Source organism: Typopeltis vanoorti, chromosome 13 (genome assembly GCF_054136105.1).
Source record: "Typopeltis vanoorti isolate ZY-2024b chromosome 13, IOZ_Tvanoo_1.0, whole genome shotgun sequence".
Lineage (NCBI taxonomy): Eukaryota > Metazoa > Arthropoda > Arachnida > Uropygi > Thelyphonidae > Typopeltis > Typopeltis vanoorti.
The window spans coordinates 98,067,935-98,083,200 of NC_143561.1; the positions used below are offsets into that span (position 1 = coordinate 98,067,935).

Here is a 15,266-nt window from a genome sequence, read left to right on the forward strand (position 1 = left end):
AGTAATATATCAGGGTTAATTTAATTAATGAAATTAAGTTTATTACCAAATATACTTCCTTCTGGGCTATCATTTCTGTTAATAGGCCAAGTGATGAAGCTTTTCCACCAACAACTTGAGAATTTTGACAAGCTTTTTCTGATAAGGATACTACTAAAGGTATGTTCATAATTGGACCTGAGAAAAAATATGATAAGCAGCAAATTATACTAACAAGTTTTACATTTATAATTGAATATTTTCAAAGGAGAAAAAAATTTCAAATGGATGTTTTTCAGTTTACAAATATGCTTATTAGTCAATGCAATTGCAAACAATCATGCAATCAGTAGTAAAATAACAAGTAACAAGAGAGGTGAGAGATATAATAATTCATTTAGAACTATCACTCTCCCTCTCCATCTTTATACTGAAATATCTTGTAGATACAGTAAAGGTGTAAAATCCTGGTTACATGTATCATTACACCAGGAGCTTGTTCCAGTGGTCCCTTTGGCCCACCAATCCAGTGAAATATCTATGACTGGAAGCATGCTGTGCATGTTGATTAACTATGTTCATTTAGAGTTAAGGAAAATGTTTTAGGACTACTCAAGGTAAACAAAACTTTTTGCGATCAACCCTCAAACTGAAAATTCAGGAACATTAAAAAAAACTAATTAGCTATTTATTATTATTAAAATTATTATTTATTTATTATTAAAAACTAATTTCTATTTAAACACAATAAATATTTTATTATTTATTTTAATCTCTCAATGAAGAAGCAGTTGTTACACTTTAATAAGGCTTTGATTAGACTATAGATGGTAGTTGTTTCCTGGATTTGGGGAGAGGAAAATTTAGAAGCAAGAAAAGAATTTGAAGCACATCAATATTAGTTATGATGACAGATTAAGAAGAGATCAGGAGAATGAAACCTACTGAAATGGTTAACAGAGTAAAAACAGAACATGGCTCAGATTTATGCTGACAACTTTCTTTTTACATGAAAAGTGATAAATAAGTGGAAATGACTGAGGAGATGGCAAACATACAGATACTGAATTCAAAGTATGTTATTACAGATATAGTAATAAAAAGAGAAAGCAATGACTGATAATTCATATGATGTAACATATTTGAATGTGTTCATTATTAAATGTGAGTAGTGTAGTTTGTGCGAGGAAGAAGGGAATGCAAGAACAAGTCAGAAATATGTGCTGATTAAGCGTGCTGAGGAAAGTAAGATACTGAATGTGAGTGGAATTTCAACTCAGTGGATGTGGCGGGTAACAATAGGTGTGAGATGGAATGTGAGCATGAGTGGTGGTGGTGCCTGAGTGCATGACAGTGATAGCAGCTTGAAAGAGATATAAGAGTGTGAGATTGATGATATGAAAATGTAAAAGGGGGTTCTGATACAATGTTAGGAATCTCGAGGGTGATGAGTGCTTTATAATATCAAAAAGGAGAAACCAGAAAAGCACTAAATGAGTAGTAGGGAAAGCATTTAAGGAAATCAAACGTGAAATGCAATGCAGAAAGATGCAACCACCGTTCATAAAATCATGGGAGATCAGGAGAGAACAAGAGGACATCTCTAGAAGCTGTATAAGGAGAGTGTGAACAAGGGAATGAGAAGCAGGATTTTTGCATGGAGTTATGAATGATTGGAATGCCTTGCCTGAGAGTGTGGTGTCTGCAAAGAAATTGAATGTGTTTAAGGTGCAGTATGATGAGCAGTGTATGATAAAGGAACCTCCTAGATGAGTCTTTGATTCCATGGAAGGGGTCTTAGGGTAATAATAATAATAATAATAATAATAATAATAATAATAATAGAGAATAACTCTTAAAACTTCAACAAGTCAAACCCACACAAGCAGTCTCTGCTTTCAGATGATGTTGTGCTGATCAACTAGTACTCAGCCTGGCCAAAACCACCTACATAGTTTGTGTAAAAATGCAACACTGATTTGGCTGGCAGTCAATAGCAATCAAATCAGACTCCTAAAAACAGAATAGAAGAAAACATTGAGCTAAATGACAGAAATGGACATTATAATGGAAATGATTAGGAGGAGAGAGAATGATTTTGATTTTGTTCGTCCATTTGGACCCATCAAATGTGTGCAAAGATGTCTACATGTATAAGGCACTGCAGAAGAATACATATCTGCAAGTTGTCCAAATGTGTTATGCAGACTGTAGACAAGAATATACAAATGAACATGCAGGTATATTATTATGTCTATACACGAATGCTAGGAGTATCAGAAAGAAAGGGAGACTTGGCTATCAGAATCAGACATACTAACTAGTATTGAGTATAAAAGGTACAGGATTTTTAGAAAGGATAGACAGGATAGGAGAAGAGGGGGGGGGACAAGCTGCTAATGATATCAGATGACTTGAACTCAGTGTGTTGAGACCTATGATTATAGTACAAGTAACAGTATTTTATGTGATAGTGAATTGCTTGATTGCTGAAAACAGGTGATTATATATAAATAGTTGAAATAGTTCATTGCTAAAAGCTATCAACTTTAAATTCATTTAAAGTCATCTGGTGTGAGGTGAATCTAACAAGATCAATTACACAGTGGAGTGTTTTTACAGACTCTTGGATCAGTTGCTAGTGATGAAGAAATGCATCACCAAATAGAGACAATGGGTGCCAAAAGAGTAATCATAATGGGAGACTTTAAATTATCAAAATATTGATTGGGCAGCAGTAAAATCTCATGAGAAGATTGAAACTGAATTTATTGAGCTGTTGCAAGACCATATTCTCAAGCAGTATGTGACAGAAGAAACTAGAGGGAAAAGAGTGTTAGATTTGATTATAGTGTCAAAAGGGTGTTTCAGTTATAGATGTAACTATTCTGCCTCCAGTTGGGGAGAGTGATCAAACGGTACTCACTTGGAAAGTGACTAAGTTTATGAATGTTTCATTCAGAAAAGTTTACATGGTGAACTACAAAGAGCAGGAAATTATGATCAACTGAGGAGTATACTGAGTTCAGCAGAATGGAATCAGTTGCTGAATGGGAAGAATATCAAGCATTTAAAAAATAATTAAATGATGCAATATCAGAATGCATCCCAAAAGTTCAAAGAATAAATAGGGTAGGAATCAAAGGGATGTGTAATCTTATTAAACAAGAGATTTGTAAGAAATGGATGATGTGAAAGGAATATCATGTGCATAAGGATGATATATCCATGGTGAAAATTATAATCAGCAGGCTAGAATAGCCACAAATGTTGTACAGAAAGCTAAGTGAGTATGAAAAGAAACTGGCTCTGTAAGTTAAAGACAACCCACAAGAATTCTATCGATATGCTGTAATAGAAAGTAATAGAAAGAACGAATATGAAAAAATAACTTTCTGAATGCAGATGCAGCAGAGTTGTTCAACTAATGAGTGCCCATTTTGCTAAAAGCTATCAATCTGATGTATGCAACATTCAGTTCACTGCTATGTCTTCACTGAATGAAGAAACTCAGGTGTATTAAGAGGAGGTGTTAGAGCTCTTGCATAAACTGAATAAGAATTCAGCAATAGGGACTGATGGGATGTCAGCATGGCTGCTAAAAGAATGTTCAACTGAACTGGCTATTCCTTTGACCAGGTATATAATTTGAGTCTCAGAACAGGGAAGATTTTGCAGGAATGGAAGGAATGTATGGTAATCCCATTGTGCAAGGGTGGTGCAAAGGTCGATGTATCCAACTATAGACCAATCAAGTATCTCAGGAGTGTGAAGATTTTAAAAAAATTGGTTAGGGCTTGCATTCAGAAATGGGTTGACAGTGAATGTCTACTTTGCAATGAACAGTATGGGTTTACTAAGGGAGGGTCATGTTTTAGCAACTTGCTCACATTCTATAATAATGTTGCCATAGAACTAGACAAGGGGAATGGATACACCATGATACTTTTGGATTTTGCTAAGGCTTTTGACAGGATACAGCATTGAAGACAGTTGCATAAATTTGAGAATATGGGTTTGGATTATAAAATATTAGCATTGATAAGAGGATGGCTGACTGACAGACATCTAAAAGTGGTATGGGGCATGTGAGTCTGCAAGATTTAAGGTAACTAGTGATGTACTACAAGGATCAGTCCTTCGTGCACTGTTATTCAATCTGTATATTAATGATATTGGGAAGGATTTGACAAGCGACATACAGCTATTTGCTGAGGATAGGGTAATCAGGAATGTTGCTGATGTATGATGTATGCAGTACTTGCAGAATGATTTAAATACACTGGAACTGTGCACATGGGAAAATGGTCAGTTCAATGTCAGTAAATGCAAAGTCATGCACTTATTCTTATTTGTGACACCTCCAAGAAGTCCGAAGACTCATCGCGGGAGAACACCCACTGTACAACTCTCTGTCTCCACCACTACTGAACCACTACTACCAATCAACTACATCAGTGCCATCTACCACCCACAATCACAAGTATTTTTTGTCTGAAAATTGTGTGTGTTCTGAAGGGCCGATTTGTCTGTATGCAGTATGAAAAACCTGAGTTTCCAGGAGAAAAAAAAACTGCTAACCTCTGTATGAGATTGGCTAACTCACCTTCAATTGAAAAATTCCATATAAAGATTCCTTCCATGATGATGGGAATCGAACTTAGGCCTTTTCCAATCAAAGGGTGCAATGTACCGTCGTTCTTCCAATTACGCAGTAGTGGTATATTGGTGGAATTATGCTAGAAGAAACTGATCAAACTAGGGATCTTGGAGCGATAGCAAGTTGAAGTTCAGGTCTCTAGTTCCAGGTAACAAAGATTGTAAATACAACTCAAAAGATAACTGCAATGCTGAAACAAACTTTCACATGTAATGATGTCATTTTGTCTCTCTACAAAGTCTTGATAAAACCTCACTTGAACTACTGCGTGCAGATCTAGTCTCCTGGTTTCTATTGCGATTCCGATACAGTGGAGAGAGTGCAAAGGGGAGCATTAACAATGATATGAGGATTGTCGAATACTGATATGAAAACAGATTGAGAATTTGTAGACTGCAGATACTTGCAAACAGGAGAAAGAAGGTTGATATGATTGAGGCTTACAAACTTCTGAAAAGTTGATACAGGATTTCAGTTGATGGAATTTTTCATTTTATGGAGGTTGGGAAAAGGACAAGAGGGCATCCAAGCTGAGAATGAATGTCACTAAGAAGGGGTGAAGGCTAGATTTTCTTTCTTCTTCCATGATTGAAAGAGATTGCCATTGGATGTTGTGTGTGCAAGCAGTGTGAATGAATTCAAAAATAAGTACGATAGCTGGTGTTTGTAATATGTGGCCTCCCTCAATGAGTCCCTGACTTCCTAGAGGTCTCTCTTAATAATAATAATAACAAATGACCACATTCCTGAATAAATAAAATGTTTTGAGTACCTTGGTTCTTACAATCATATTCTATGTTATATCTAGGAATGCAAATTTATCAAGGCAAATATCAAACTTTGTTTCTACAAACCCTAAATCAAGCTATATTTATGTATTGTTCCCAGATGTGGGACATCACTACCATGCATAATTAATATCATCAGTGACTATGGGACAACATGTCTTTGATCAATTTTTGTATATAAATATATATATAGATAGATAGATAGATATGGTAAGATCACATTTTTAATACTGCTCAATCTTGAAGAAAGCCAGCAAGGGCCTAACAGAAACAATTCAGAAAAGTCATATGAGGTTACTGGAACACCAACTCAGACATTCACACTCACCTATATTCAGTGCTCTTTTTCTGCAAGCCAAGTAATGGACACAAGAAGAGGATGGGTAAGAAAACAGTTTTGGAAATACATCAGTAAAATTCTTTTTGAAGGTGAAACTCATGAACCATCTAATATTTACCAATTGGCTCATTACAAAGCAATTTGGCTCAACATCATTTAATAGGCTATCTCCATGAGTTGTTGTTATGTGCATATTTCTGTATCTATTTCCCTTTTCATATTTCAATAAACTATGTTGATTATAATATATAATTATAATTAATAATACAGATTAATGATTAGGACAAAATTATATAAAAATTGATATCAGTTAACACATAGACAATGGAAATTAAAATCAATTAAAAAAGACTACACCTTACCAGTATTACAAAGAGGTGGGGGAAATGCAACTGGTGAAACATTGATCTGTTCTTCATTCCTGTTATTAAAGAGAATATTTTAAAGTCATATTATTAGTGATGTTAACACCTATACTGTAGATTTTCATATTCTATATTTATGAATAGGCAATCTCACTGACCAAAATCATATCTTTTCTTACTAAAGTCATAATGTATAAGGTAAACTTAATCATGTCGTGCTGTCATATTACCCTATATACTCCATGAGGGTATACATATCAGGAAATTGATAATGATGATGAAAAACTCTTTATAGGAAAAGATAAAACAGATATTTACTGTAAAATCATTTTTATGTGATGACAAACTATTATTATGTGTATAACTACAGAGTCATTATTACTGGAAGTTCACACTATGCCTATCTCTCCTTAAACTCATTCTCAAACAGAGCATTCGCGATGACCATTGACAACTCATTTCACTCACTCATTCATCACTGTCAAGCAAAAAACGTAATCCTTATGCCTTTGTAACAACACTCCACACAACTGCCAAGAGTGATCACTTGTTCTCTCTCTCCTTTTGTGTATTAAAAAATTCATTAATTCATATTAAATCCCTTAAGTTCTAACTTGAATATATTTAACACATCACCTTTACTCTGCCTATTAACTGCACTATGCAATCCAAAAATTTGTTTGGTGCACTAAGCATATTGTGTTTGAAGAAAGCTCTTTTCTTGAAGGAATAAAGTTGCAAATTTGGATGCCTTGTAATGTCTCAAAGATATCATATAAATGATTTCACATGGGAACGAATTAATAGAAAGCTTGAAGGAGGACAATTACTTTTATTGCCAAAGAGTTTGAAATCTCACTTAGCATTGTATCCAGGCTCTTGGCAGAATTTCAAACCAATGGAATGTGTTTCATATGTTTGCTAAGAGATCACCCTCACTCTACCATTGAGCATGAAGACAGTTTTTGGTTATAATATATAATTGACACACTCACAGCAGGTCAGCTCCATTCAAGTGCAGATACATGGATATCTTGTGCAGCAAGATGTCTCCTACAAGTAGGCCTATACCCAAAGGCTTATAGTCTGCATCTCTTCATCCACAGTTCTTCATAGAGCACATTTTCAGTGATGTTGTATCCATAAAAATTGGACAAGACACCAATGGGCTGATGTACACTTTAGATGAGAGTCATTTTAGTCTTTCCTCGGATTCTAGATGACACTTGATCTAGAGTGAAAGTGGTGCTGCTTACCATCACGAGAATGTTCTTGAAAGGGATAGATACAGCAGTGTTGGGTCATGTGTGGGAAAACATTATGCTTAATAGATGCACTGAGCTAAAAGTGCTGGAAAAAGGGTCTATGACTATTGAATGATATTGCAACAAAGTTCTTCAACATCTTGTTCAACTGCTCTGTGGTGCTGTAGGTGAAGAATTCATTTTTATGGATGACAATGCCACATACGTCATATACGAGCAGTGGAGATCCTTCTGGAGACCAAGGAAATTAAGCAAGTGGCCAGCACACTCCCCAGATCTCAACCCCCATACATTTGGGATGCAACAGGGTGACACACTGCTGCTCAAAATTCCACTCCAGAAAACAAACAAGGCCTTATCCTTGCTCTAAAGGCTCAGTGGGTCAGTTTGCTTCAGTAACTCCTGAATCACTAAGCATGGTATGTCACTGTGAGAGCTCTACTGCAGTTCAGGGTGAACATATTCCATACTGAAATATCACAGCTTACTTTTCTGTAAGCATCTTTCACTAACAGGAGAAATTAAAATAAGATTAATGAACATAAAGAAGGTAATAAGAAAAAATAGAATGTATATCATAAACAAACTAAAAAATATGGAAACTAAAAAAAAAATATACGGTAGAAGTTAAAAACATATATGAAGTTGTTACTCAGACCAGAGAGAAGAAATCATGAAGAATTCAAAAGAAATATTCGAAGAAATATGGCTAGGTATTAAAAACATATACTAAGACGCTGCAGAAAAAATACTAGAAGTGCACAGAACAGGGATCAGCAACCTTTTTCAGACTCGTGGGCCACATTCAACTTTTATGTTTAATAATCGGGCCGCAAGTGTTTAATTAAGAGAAAATAGTAACTGAAAAGAAATACTTAAGTTATCAATTTTTATGATATCAATCTTGAAAAACAAAGAAATATTTAAAGTACAAAATATGAAACAAGCATGAAAATGAAACTCAATGAAAAATTATCACCTAAAAACAAAGTAAGATAGTTTATGCATCACAATATATGTGTCTTCCTGATTAATGTACCTTTTGTGATTGTTTCCCCTTAGCCAAATCATCTGTATCCACTTTATAACCTGAGATGCAAATATTCATCAGTCAGTCGAGAAGAAAATTTATTTTTTTCTAAAACTCATGGCAGAAAATGCTTGTTTGCAAACGTATGTGCTTCCAAATGCGACTATCATCTTCGTTGCAAAACTGATTAATCCATCAAATTTTTTTTGGTAAACATCAATAAAATTTTTGGACATTTTCTAACGAAAATGCATTCTTTAATGTTTCATTTGTTGCAATTCAAAAACTTCCATCTACAGTTGGTTTGGTACGCCATCAATGTTGACATTAAAAGGGTTCAAAAAGAATCAATGCTATTTTTGTAAAAATCCACAAATCTTGTTAAAAATTCCGTTTGTAAATCTTCAATACTACCAACAAAAAATTATTTCCTTTTGTGTTTGCCATTCAACCGTAGATGCAAATTTGCAACGAATATATTGATGTAGATTTTCTTCCATCATATGTTTCTTCAACATAGACATAATTTGCCTTCAAAAGCTTTTATGTCAGAAAAACAGTTCTGCTAGTAATTTACCTTGGCCCTGAAGGTTCAATTTAAGTTCATTAAGGTACGTTGTAATATCTACCATAAATGCAAGAGACATAATCCATTTTTTATTCGATAGTTGTGGGACAGTATTTTAGTGTTCCGTCATGAAAAATTTTTGGACATTTTCTAACGAAAATGCATTCTTTAATGTTTCATTTGTTGCAATTCCAAAACTTCCATCTACAGTTGGTTTGGTACGCCATCAATGTTGACATTAAAAGGGTTCAAAAAGAATCAATGCTATTTTTGTAAAAATCCACAAATCTTGTTAAAAATTCCGTTTGTAAATCTTCAATACTACCAACAAAAAATTATTTCCTTTTGTGTTTGCCATTCAACCGTAGATGCAAATTTGCAACGAATATATTGATGTAGATTTTCTTCCATCATATGTTTCTTCAACATAGACATAATTTGCCTTCAAAAGCTTTTATGTCAGAAAAACAGTTCTGCTAGTAATTTACCTTGGCCCTGAAGGTTCAATTTAAGTTCATTAAGGTACGTTGTAATATCTACCATAAATGCAAGAGACATAATCCATTTTTTATTCGATAGTTGTGGGACAGTATTTTAGTGTTCCGTCATGAAAAATTTTTGGACATTTTCTAACGAAAATGCATTCTTTAATGTTTCATTTGTTGCAATTCCAAAACTTCCATCTACAGTTGGTTTGGTACGCCATCAATGTTGACATTAAAAGGGTTCAAAAAGAATCAATGCTATTTTTGTAAAAATCCACAAATCTTGTTAAAAATTCCGTTTGTAAATCTTCAATACTACCAACAAAAAATTATTTCCTTTTGTGTTTGCCATTCAACCGTAGATGCAAATTTGCAACGAATATATTGATGTAGATTTTCTTCCATCATATGTTTCTTCAACATAGACATAATTTGCCTTCAAAAGCTTTTATGTCAGAAAAACAGTTCTGCTAGTAATTTACCTTGGCCCTGAAGGTTCAATTTAAGTTCATTAAGGTACGTTGTAATATCTACCATAAATGCAAGAGACATAATCCATTTTTTATTCGATAGTTGTGGGACAACTATCGAATTTCTTCACATAAATTAAAAAATTCTTTTTAGCACCACACCTCTGTTTAACCATCTAACAGCTGAGTAGTAGATAACCTCCTCATACTCCAATTCTATTTCTATCAAGAATTCTTGAAATTGGCGGTGTTTCAAACCATTGCGTCAGATGTAATTTACAGTTGATATCACAATGTCCATAACGTCTTCCATTGATGACAAAATTTTGCTACAAAGTGCTTCCTGATGAATGATGTAACTGAACACCATTGGATTACCATAACCTAAATTCTGTAATTCCGCAAAACTTTGACCTACTGCACTGGTGTTAGAGCCACAAATATTTCTTCCACCATCGGTTGTCACACTATATAATTTTTTTCCAGTCCAATTCTAAAGAATCAATAGTTTCTTTTACCTTTATGAACAAGTCATTGCAGGTTGTAGTACCTTTTAAACCACACAAACTAGCTGATTCTTCATGAACATCAGTCACTATCTCGATGCCCCTAATAAATATCATTAACTGCGCTGTGGCTGTTATGTCAGTAATTTCATCCATTGCCTTAGCGTAATACTCAAATGATTTTGCTTTAAATTTAAGCTGCTCAAATAAATTGATATCGATTTCTTCCACTTGCCTTGTACAAGTCCTGGCAGATAACTAATATTTTGAAATAACGTTTTCTTTTCTGGGCATATTTGTTAATTTTCAGCTAATAAACATTGTTTAATAAATTCTGAATCTGTATAACACCTTCCTTCTTTCGCAACAAGTTCCCCTACGATATAACTAGTACGAACAATCAATTCATTATGAATACTTTGCTTCTTAAATATGTTTTGCTGAGCAGTCAAAGAAGTTTGTAATTTATTAATTTGATTTTTTCCAAGTTCACGGTTCGAATCAGTGTATTAGCTTTCATGTTCATTCTCGTAATGACATCTGATATTATATTCTTTCATAACAGCAATACTTTTATGACAAGTTAGGCAAAGGGCTTACCCTAATTTTCAATAAAGAAGTACTTGTTGTTCCATTCATCATTAAACCTTCTTCCTTCATCTGCAATTTTACTTGTTCTTGAACCTATTTTTGAAATTATTTTTAACAAATATACATCCTCTGAAAATAATAGTTGATGTTATTGAATTATTAAATTATATTAAAAGACAGACCAAGGAACGCGACTGCAAAAGTGCACCAAAATCTCGGTTGTTGTCAGATGACGTCGCCTTTGTTAATCCCACTCCTGATGACTCACACGGTTGACTCATGCCAAGTTGCAAGGCGATATCACGAAGTATAGGTATAAAATTATTTTTAATTTATTATTCATATTATGAAATGTATTATTTAAATAATTCAACATACGGGCCACATGCCATGTAAGTATGGTCAACCTTTTATGGGCCAACAAAAATGCACGTTTGGGCCGCATGTGGCCTGCAGGCTGCCAGTTGCCGACCCCTGGCATAGAAGAAAAGACAAAGAGTGGATATCTTCACAGACACATGAAACTCAAATCTGAAGACAGAAAGAAATAAATGAAAAAAATATTATAAGATAAGAAGAAGAAGAACATCAGCTTACAAGAGAAATATAAAAAAATACATAAAGAGATTAAGAAAAATTATACAAAGAGGAAACCTACTAATGAGGCAGAAATTGCAGTTAACAGAGGTGATACTAAAACATTATATATTATGAGAACAATGACAGTTATAAAAAAGAAGAGATATTATTACAGAGAAACAAAATAAATTAAACAATAATAAATATAAAATAGAAAGATGGGTTGATTATTCATAGAGATAATGAATAGAGAAAAACCTGAAAAAGAAAATCAAATACCAGAAAGAAAAGAAAAAATATTAAAAATAGACACCAAAGAAATTAAAAAAAAAAAAAGAAGTGAAATAGAAAAAACACTGGAAAAATGGAAAAGCAGCTGATATAGATGGTATATCAAATAAACTATTAAAATATAGATTTAGATTAGATATAGATTTAATGGTAAATATTATTATTATTACATGACACCTCCAGGGAGTCCAAAGACTCATCGAGGGAGGATACCTACTCTACAGCTCACTGTCTCCATCACTCAGTTGATCAACTACAATAAACTGCAACTACACCAACGCCATCTACCACCCACCACCACTACTAGTATTTTCACAGACAATCACAAACATCCCTTAGACATCATTCCTCAGCACTCTGCTAGAGGAAACTCCATCAACGGGCCAACTACCTGTTTGAGGAGGTGATTAAGGGCAGTGGAAAGAAATGGTTCTGCAAAAGGATGGAAATGGCAACGACAGCAGCACCAGACTATGGCTTTAGGCAACTAGAACATCTTTTCTCTGACAGAGAAGGAAAAGGAACTGGTCGAGGAAGCCAAGCGCTACCAACTAGATTTAGTCGGGCTTTCTTCGACCAAGAGGAGAGGCTCTGGAACTGTTGACCTGGATGAGGGGTGGAAGCTCTACTACTCAGGTGTGAGCCTGACAATGTCTGCTCAGGCAGGTGTGGGGAATACTCACAAGTCCTCTGCTGTCAGACTGTGTTGCCGAATGGATCCCATTGGGGAAATGGGTATGTGTGTTAAGGCTTCAGATGAAAAACCACAACTTGGCTGTAGTGCAAGCCTATGCACCTAATCTGGAGTCAGAATACTCTGTCTTCTTAGATGAAGTAGATGCTGCTTTTGACAGTGTGGCAGACATGGAATTGGTCCTGCTAATGGATGAACAGATGACCTGACATGGAGGGGGAATGGTTGGGAGGAATGAAGACCCTGATCTTAACATGAATTGGTTGAAATCACAGGACTTCTGCTGTAGAAACAGCTTGTCCATAATGAATACCTTCTTCCAGCAGCGAGAAGTTCATAAGTATACATGGTACAGGGATACACTTGGACAAAGATCTCTGATTGACTTCTTTATACTCTCAGCAGACCTTTTTTCCTCAGTACTGGATGTTCGTGTGAGGAGAGGGGCAGAACTGGCAAATGACCACCATCTTGTTGTCTGCACTCAGCGGCTACAGAAATCAAATGCTGCCATCAATGCTGGTAGACATAAGCAGCTATACCACCACACAAAATGGGAGGCATTGGAAAATGAGTCTGTGAGGAAGAAATTTACAGATAACATCTCCTCCAGATTCAAAGAGATTCCCAGACATACTACAGATGTTGAGGAGGAGTGGGAGCTGTTCAGAACAGCTGTCACTGCCTCTGCACTCTCATGCTGTGGCAAAAAGCAGCTCGGTGTGGTGATGGCAGAGAGAAAAGGACACCTTGGTGGAACCAAGAGGCCCAAAAAGCTGTCCAGGCATAAAAGGAGGCCTACCTAACATGGCTTAGGGTCAGGTCATTTCCTGAAGTGCATTTCTGGTACACTGAGGTGTGAAAAGCTGCTGCTGAGGCAGTAAAGAGATAAAAGCAGAGGGCTTGGGAATTCTTTGGAGAAAGATTAGACACATCCTATGCAAATACAAACAAGGTATTCTGGCAGACCATCTGCCACCTTTGAGGGAGGAAATCATGCACAGCAAGGGCAATAAAGGCCTCTGATGATGCACTTTTAACAACCGAGAAGGATATCCTTCTCGGTTGTTAAATCGGGTGGCTCAGCAGCTGTGGACATCCCAGAGGTGCAAATCAGGGTGATGACTAGTCTCACAGCAGAAGAGGTCCATTTAGCAATCAAATAACTAAAATCGCATAGGGCTGCTGGTCATGATGAAATTCAGCCGAAAATGCTAAAAGCCTTAAATCGAGACGGTGTTCTCTGGCTGACTCGATCGTGTCAGGCTGCTTAGATATCTGCACCAAAGCAGTGGCAGACAGGAATAATAATGCTAATCTTCAAGAAGGGAGACCAGAGAGATTTCAGCAACTATCATGGCATCTCTTTGTTCAGCCTGCCTGGGAAAGTATATGCTAAGTGCTTGGAAAGAAGGTGCAGGAGGATATTATTATTATTATTATTATTATGAAAGGCGACTCCAAGGAGTCCTTAGACTCATCAAGGGAGGCCCTAAACATCAAAGCATCCACAACAGACTCTGGCAGCTTATTCCACTCATTCACCACTCTAAAAGTAAAAAACCCAGCTCTAACACCCTTACTAACCACACTCTTGCCCAGCTTCCATGGATGTCCCCTAGTCCTCCCACCACCAGTCCTGTTTTCAAAAATATCCTCTGAATTAATCCTATAGAAACCCTTTAGCAATTTGAATGTCTCAATCATATCTCCCCTTTTCTGCCTATCAACCAATTTATGCAACCCACAAATCTTCAACCTGTTTTCATAAGGTTCATTCCATAGACCTGCTATCATCTTGGTCACTCGCCTCTAGACCCTCTCAATCTCCTCCCCATCAAGAAGAAACCTAGGTGTCCAAATCTGGGCACAGTAATCGAGACGGAGGCTCGATTACTGTGCCCAGATTTATCAAGGCTCGATACAGAGGAACAATAACTTGCTTATCTCTGCTCATCAGCAGAGATAAGCAAGTTATTGTTCCTCTTCAGCATCCAAGTGATTTGATGAGCTGATTTAATCACTTTTGCAATGTGCCTCTTAAACTTCAACTCCCTATCCACCAACACTCCCAAGTCCCTAGCCTCATCAATCTCCTGGAGTACAGTTCTACCAATGTGGTATACTGCTGCTAATCTTTTCACCCCAAAATGCATAACCTTACATTTTGTCACATTAAATTGACATCCATTCTCCTTACCCCAGAACTCCAATCTATCCAAGTCATCCTGCAAGATTTGGACATCTGCATTCACTATCGCCCTACCCAACTTTGCATCATCAGCGAACAAATGAACCGTTCCTCTCAGATCCTTCCCTATATCGTTAATGAACAGATTAAACAGCAGTGGTCCTAGAACAGAACCCTGCGGCATACCACTAGTTACAGGCCATCTTTTGGACTCTACTCCTCAGTAAACTACTCTCTGGTGTCTCTCCATCAACCACCCTCCTATCCATCTCACCAACCCTATATTCATTCCCATATGTTACAGTTTACGGATTAGAATTCCATGTGGTATGTCAAAGGCCTTAGTCAGGTCCAGCAGTATCACTGTAAACCCATGACCCTTATCCAGTTCAGCCATCACTGTGCTATAAAACCTGAGCAAGTTACTGATGCATGGTCTACCCCTTTACAAAACCATGCTGTCT

General features: G+C 36.1%; 1 protein-coding gene across 1 annotated transcript in view; it reads right to left on the reverse strand.

Annotated features, from left to right (window-relative positions):
- Nucleotides 1–15,266, reverse strand: part of LOC150100406 (uncharacterized) — a 621,895-nt gene that overhangs the window by 420,603 nt on the left and 186,026 nt on the right. Inside the window, exons 11-12 of the mRNA XM_090402392.1 lie at nt 6,130–6,188; nt 47–177 (exon numbers count right to left, since the gene is read on the reverse strand). Coding sequence (XP_090258518.1) covers nt 47–177; nt 6,130–6,188 — 190 coding nt within the window. The remainder of the gene's footprint in view (nt 1–46; nt 178–6,129; nt 6,189–15,266) is intronic.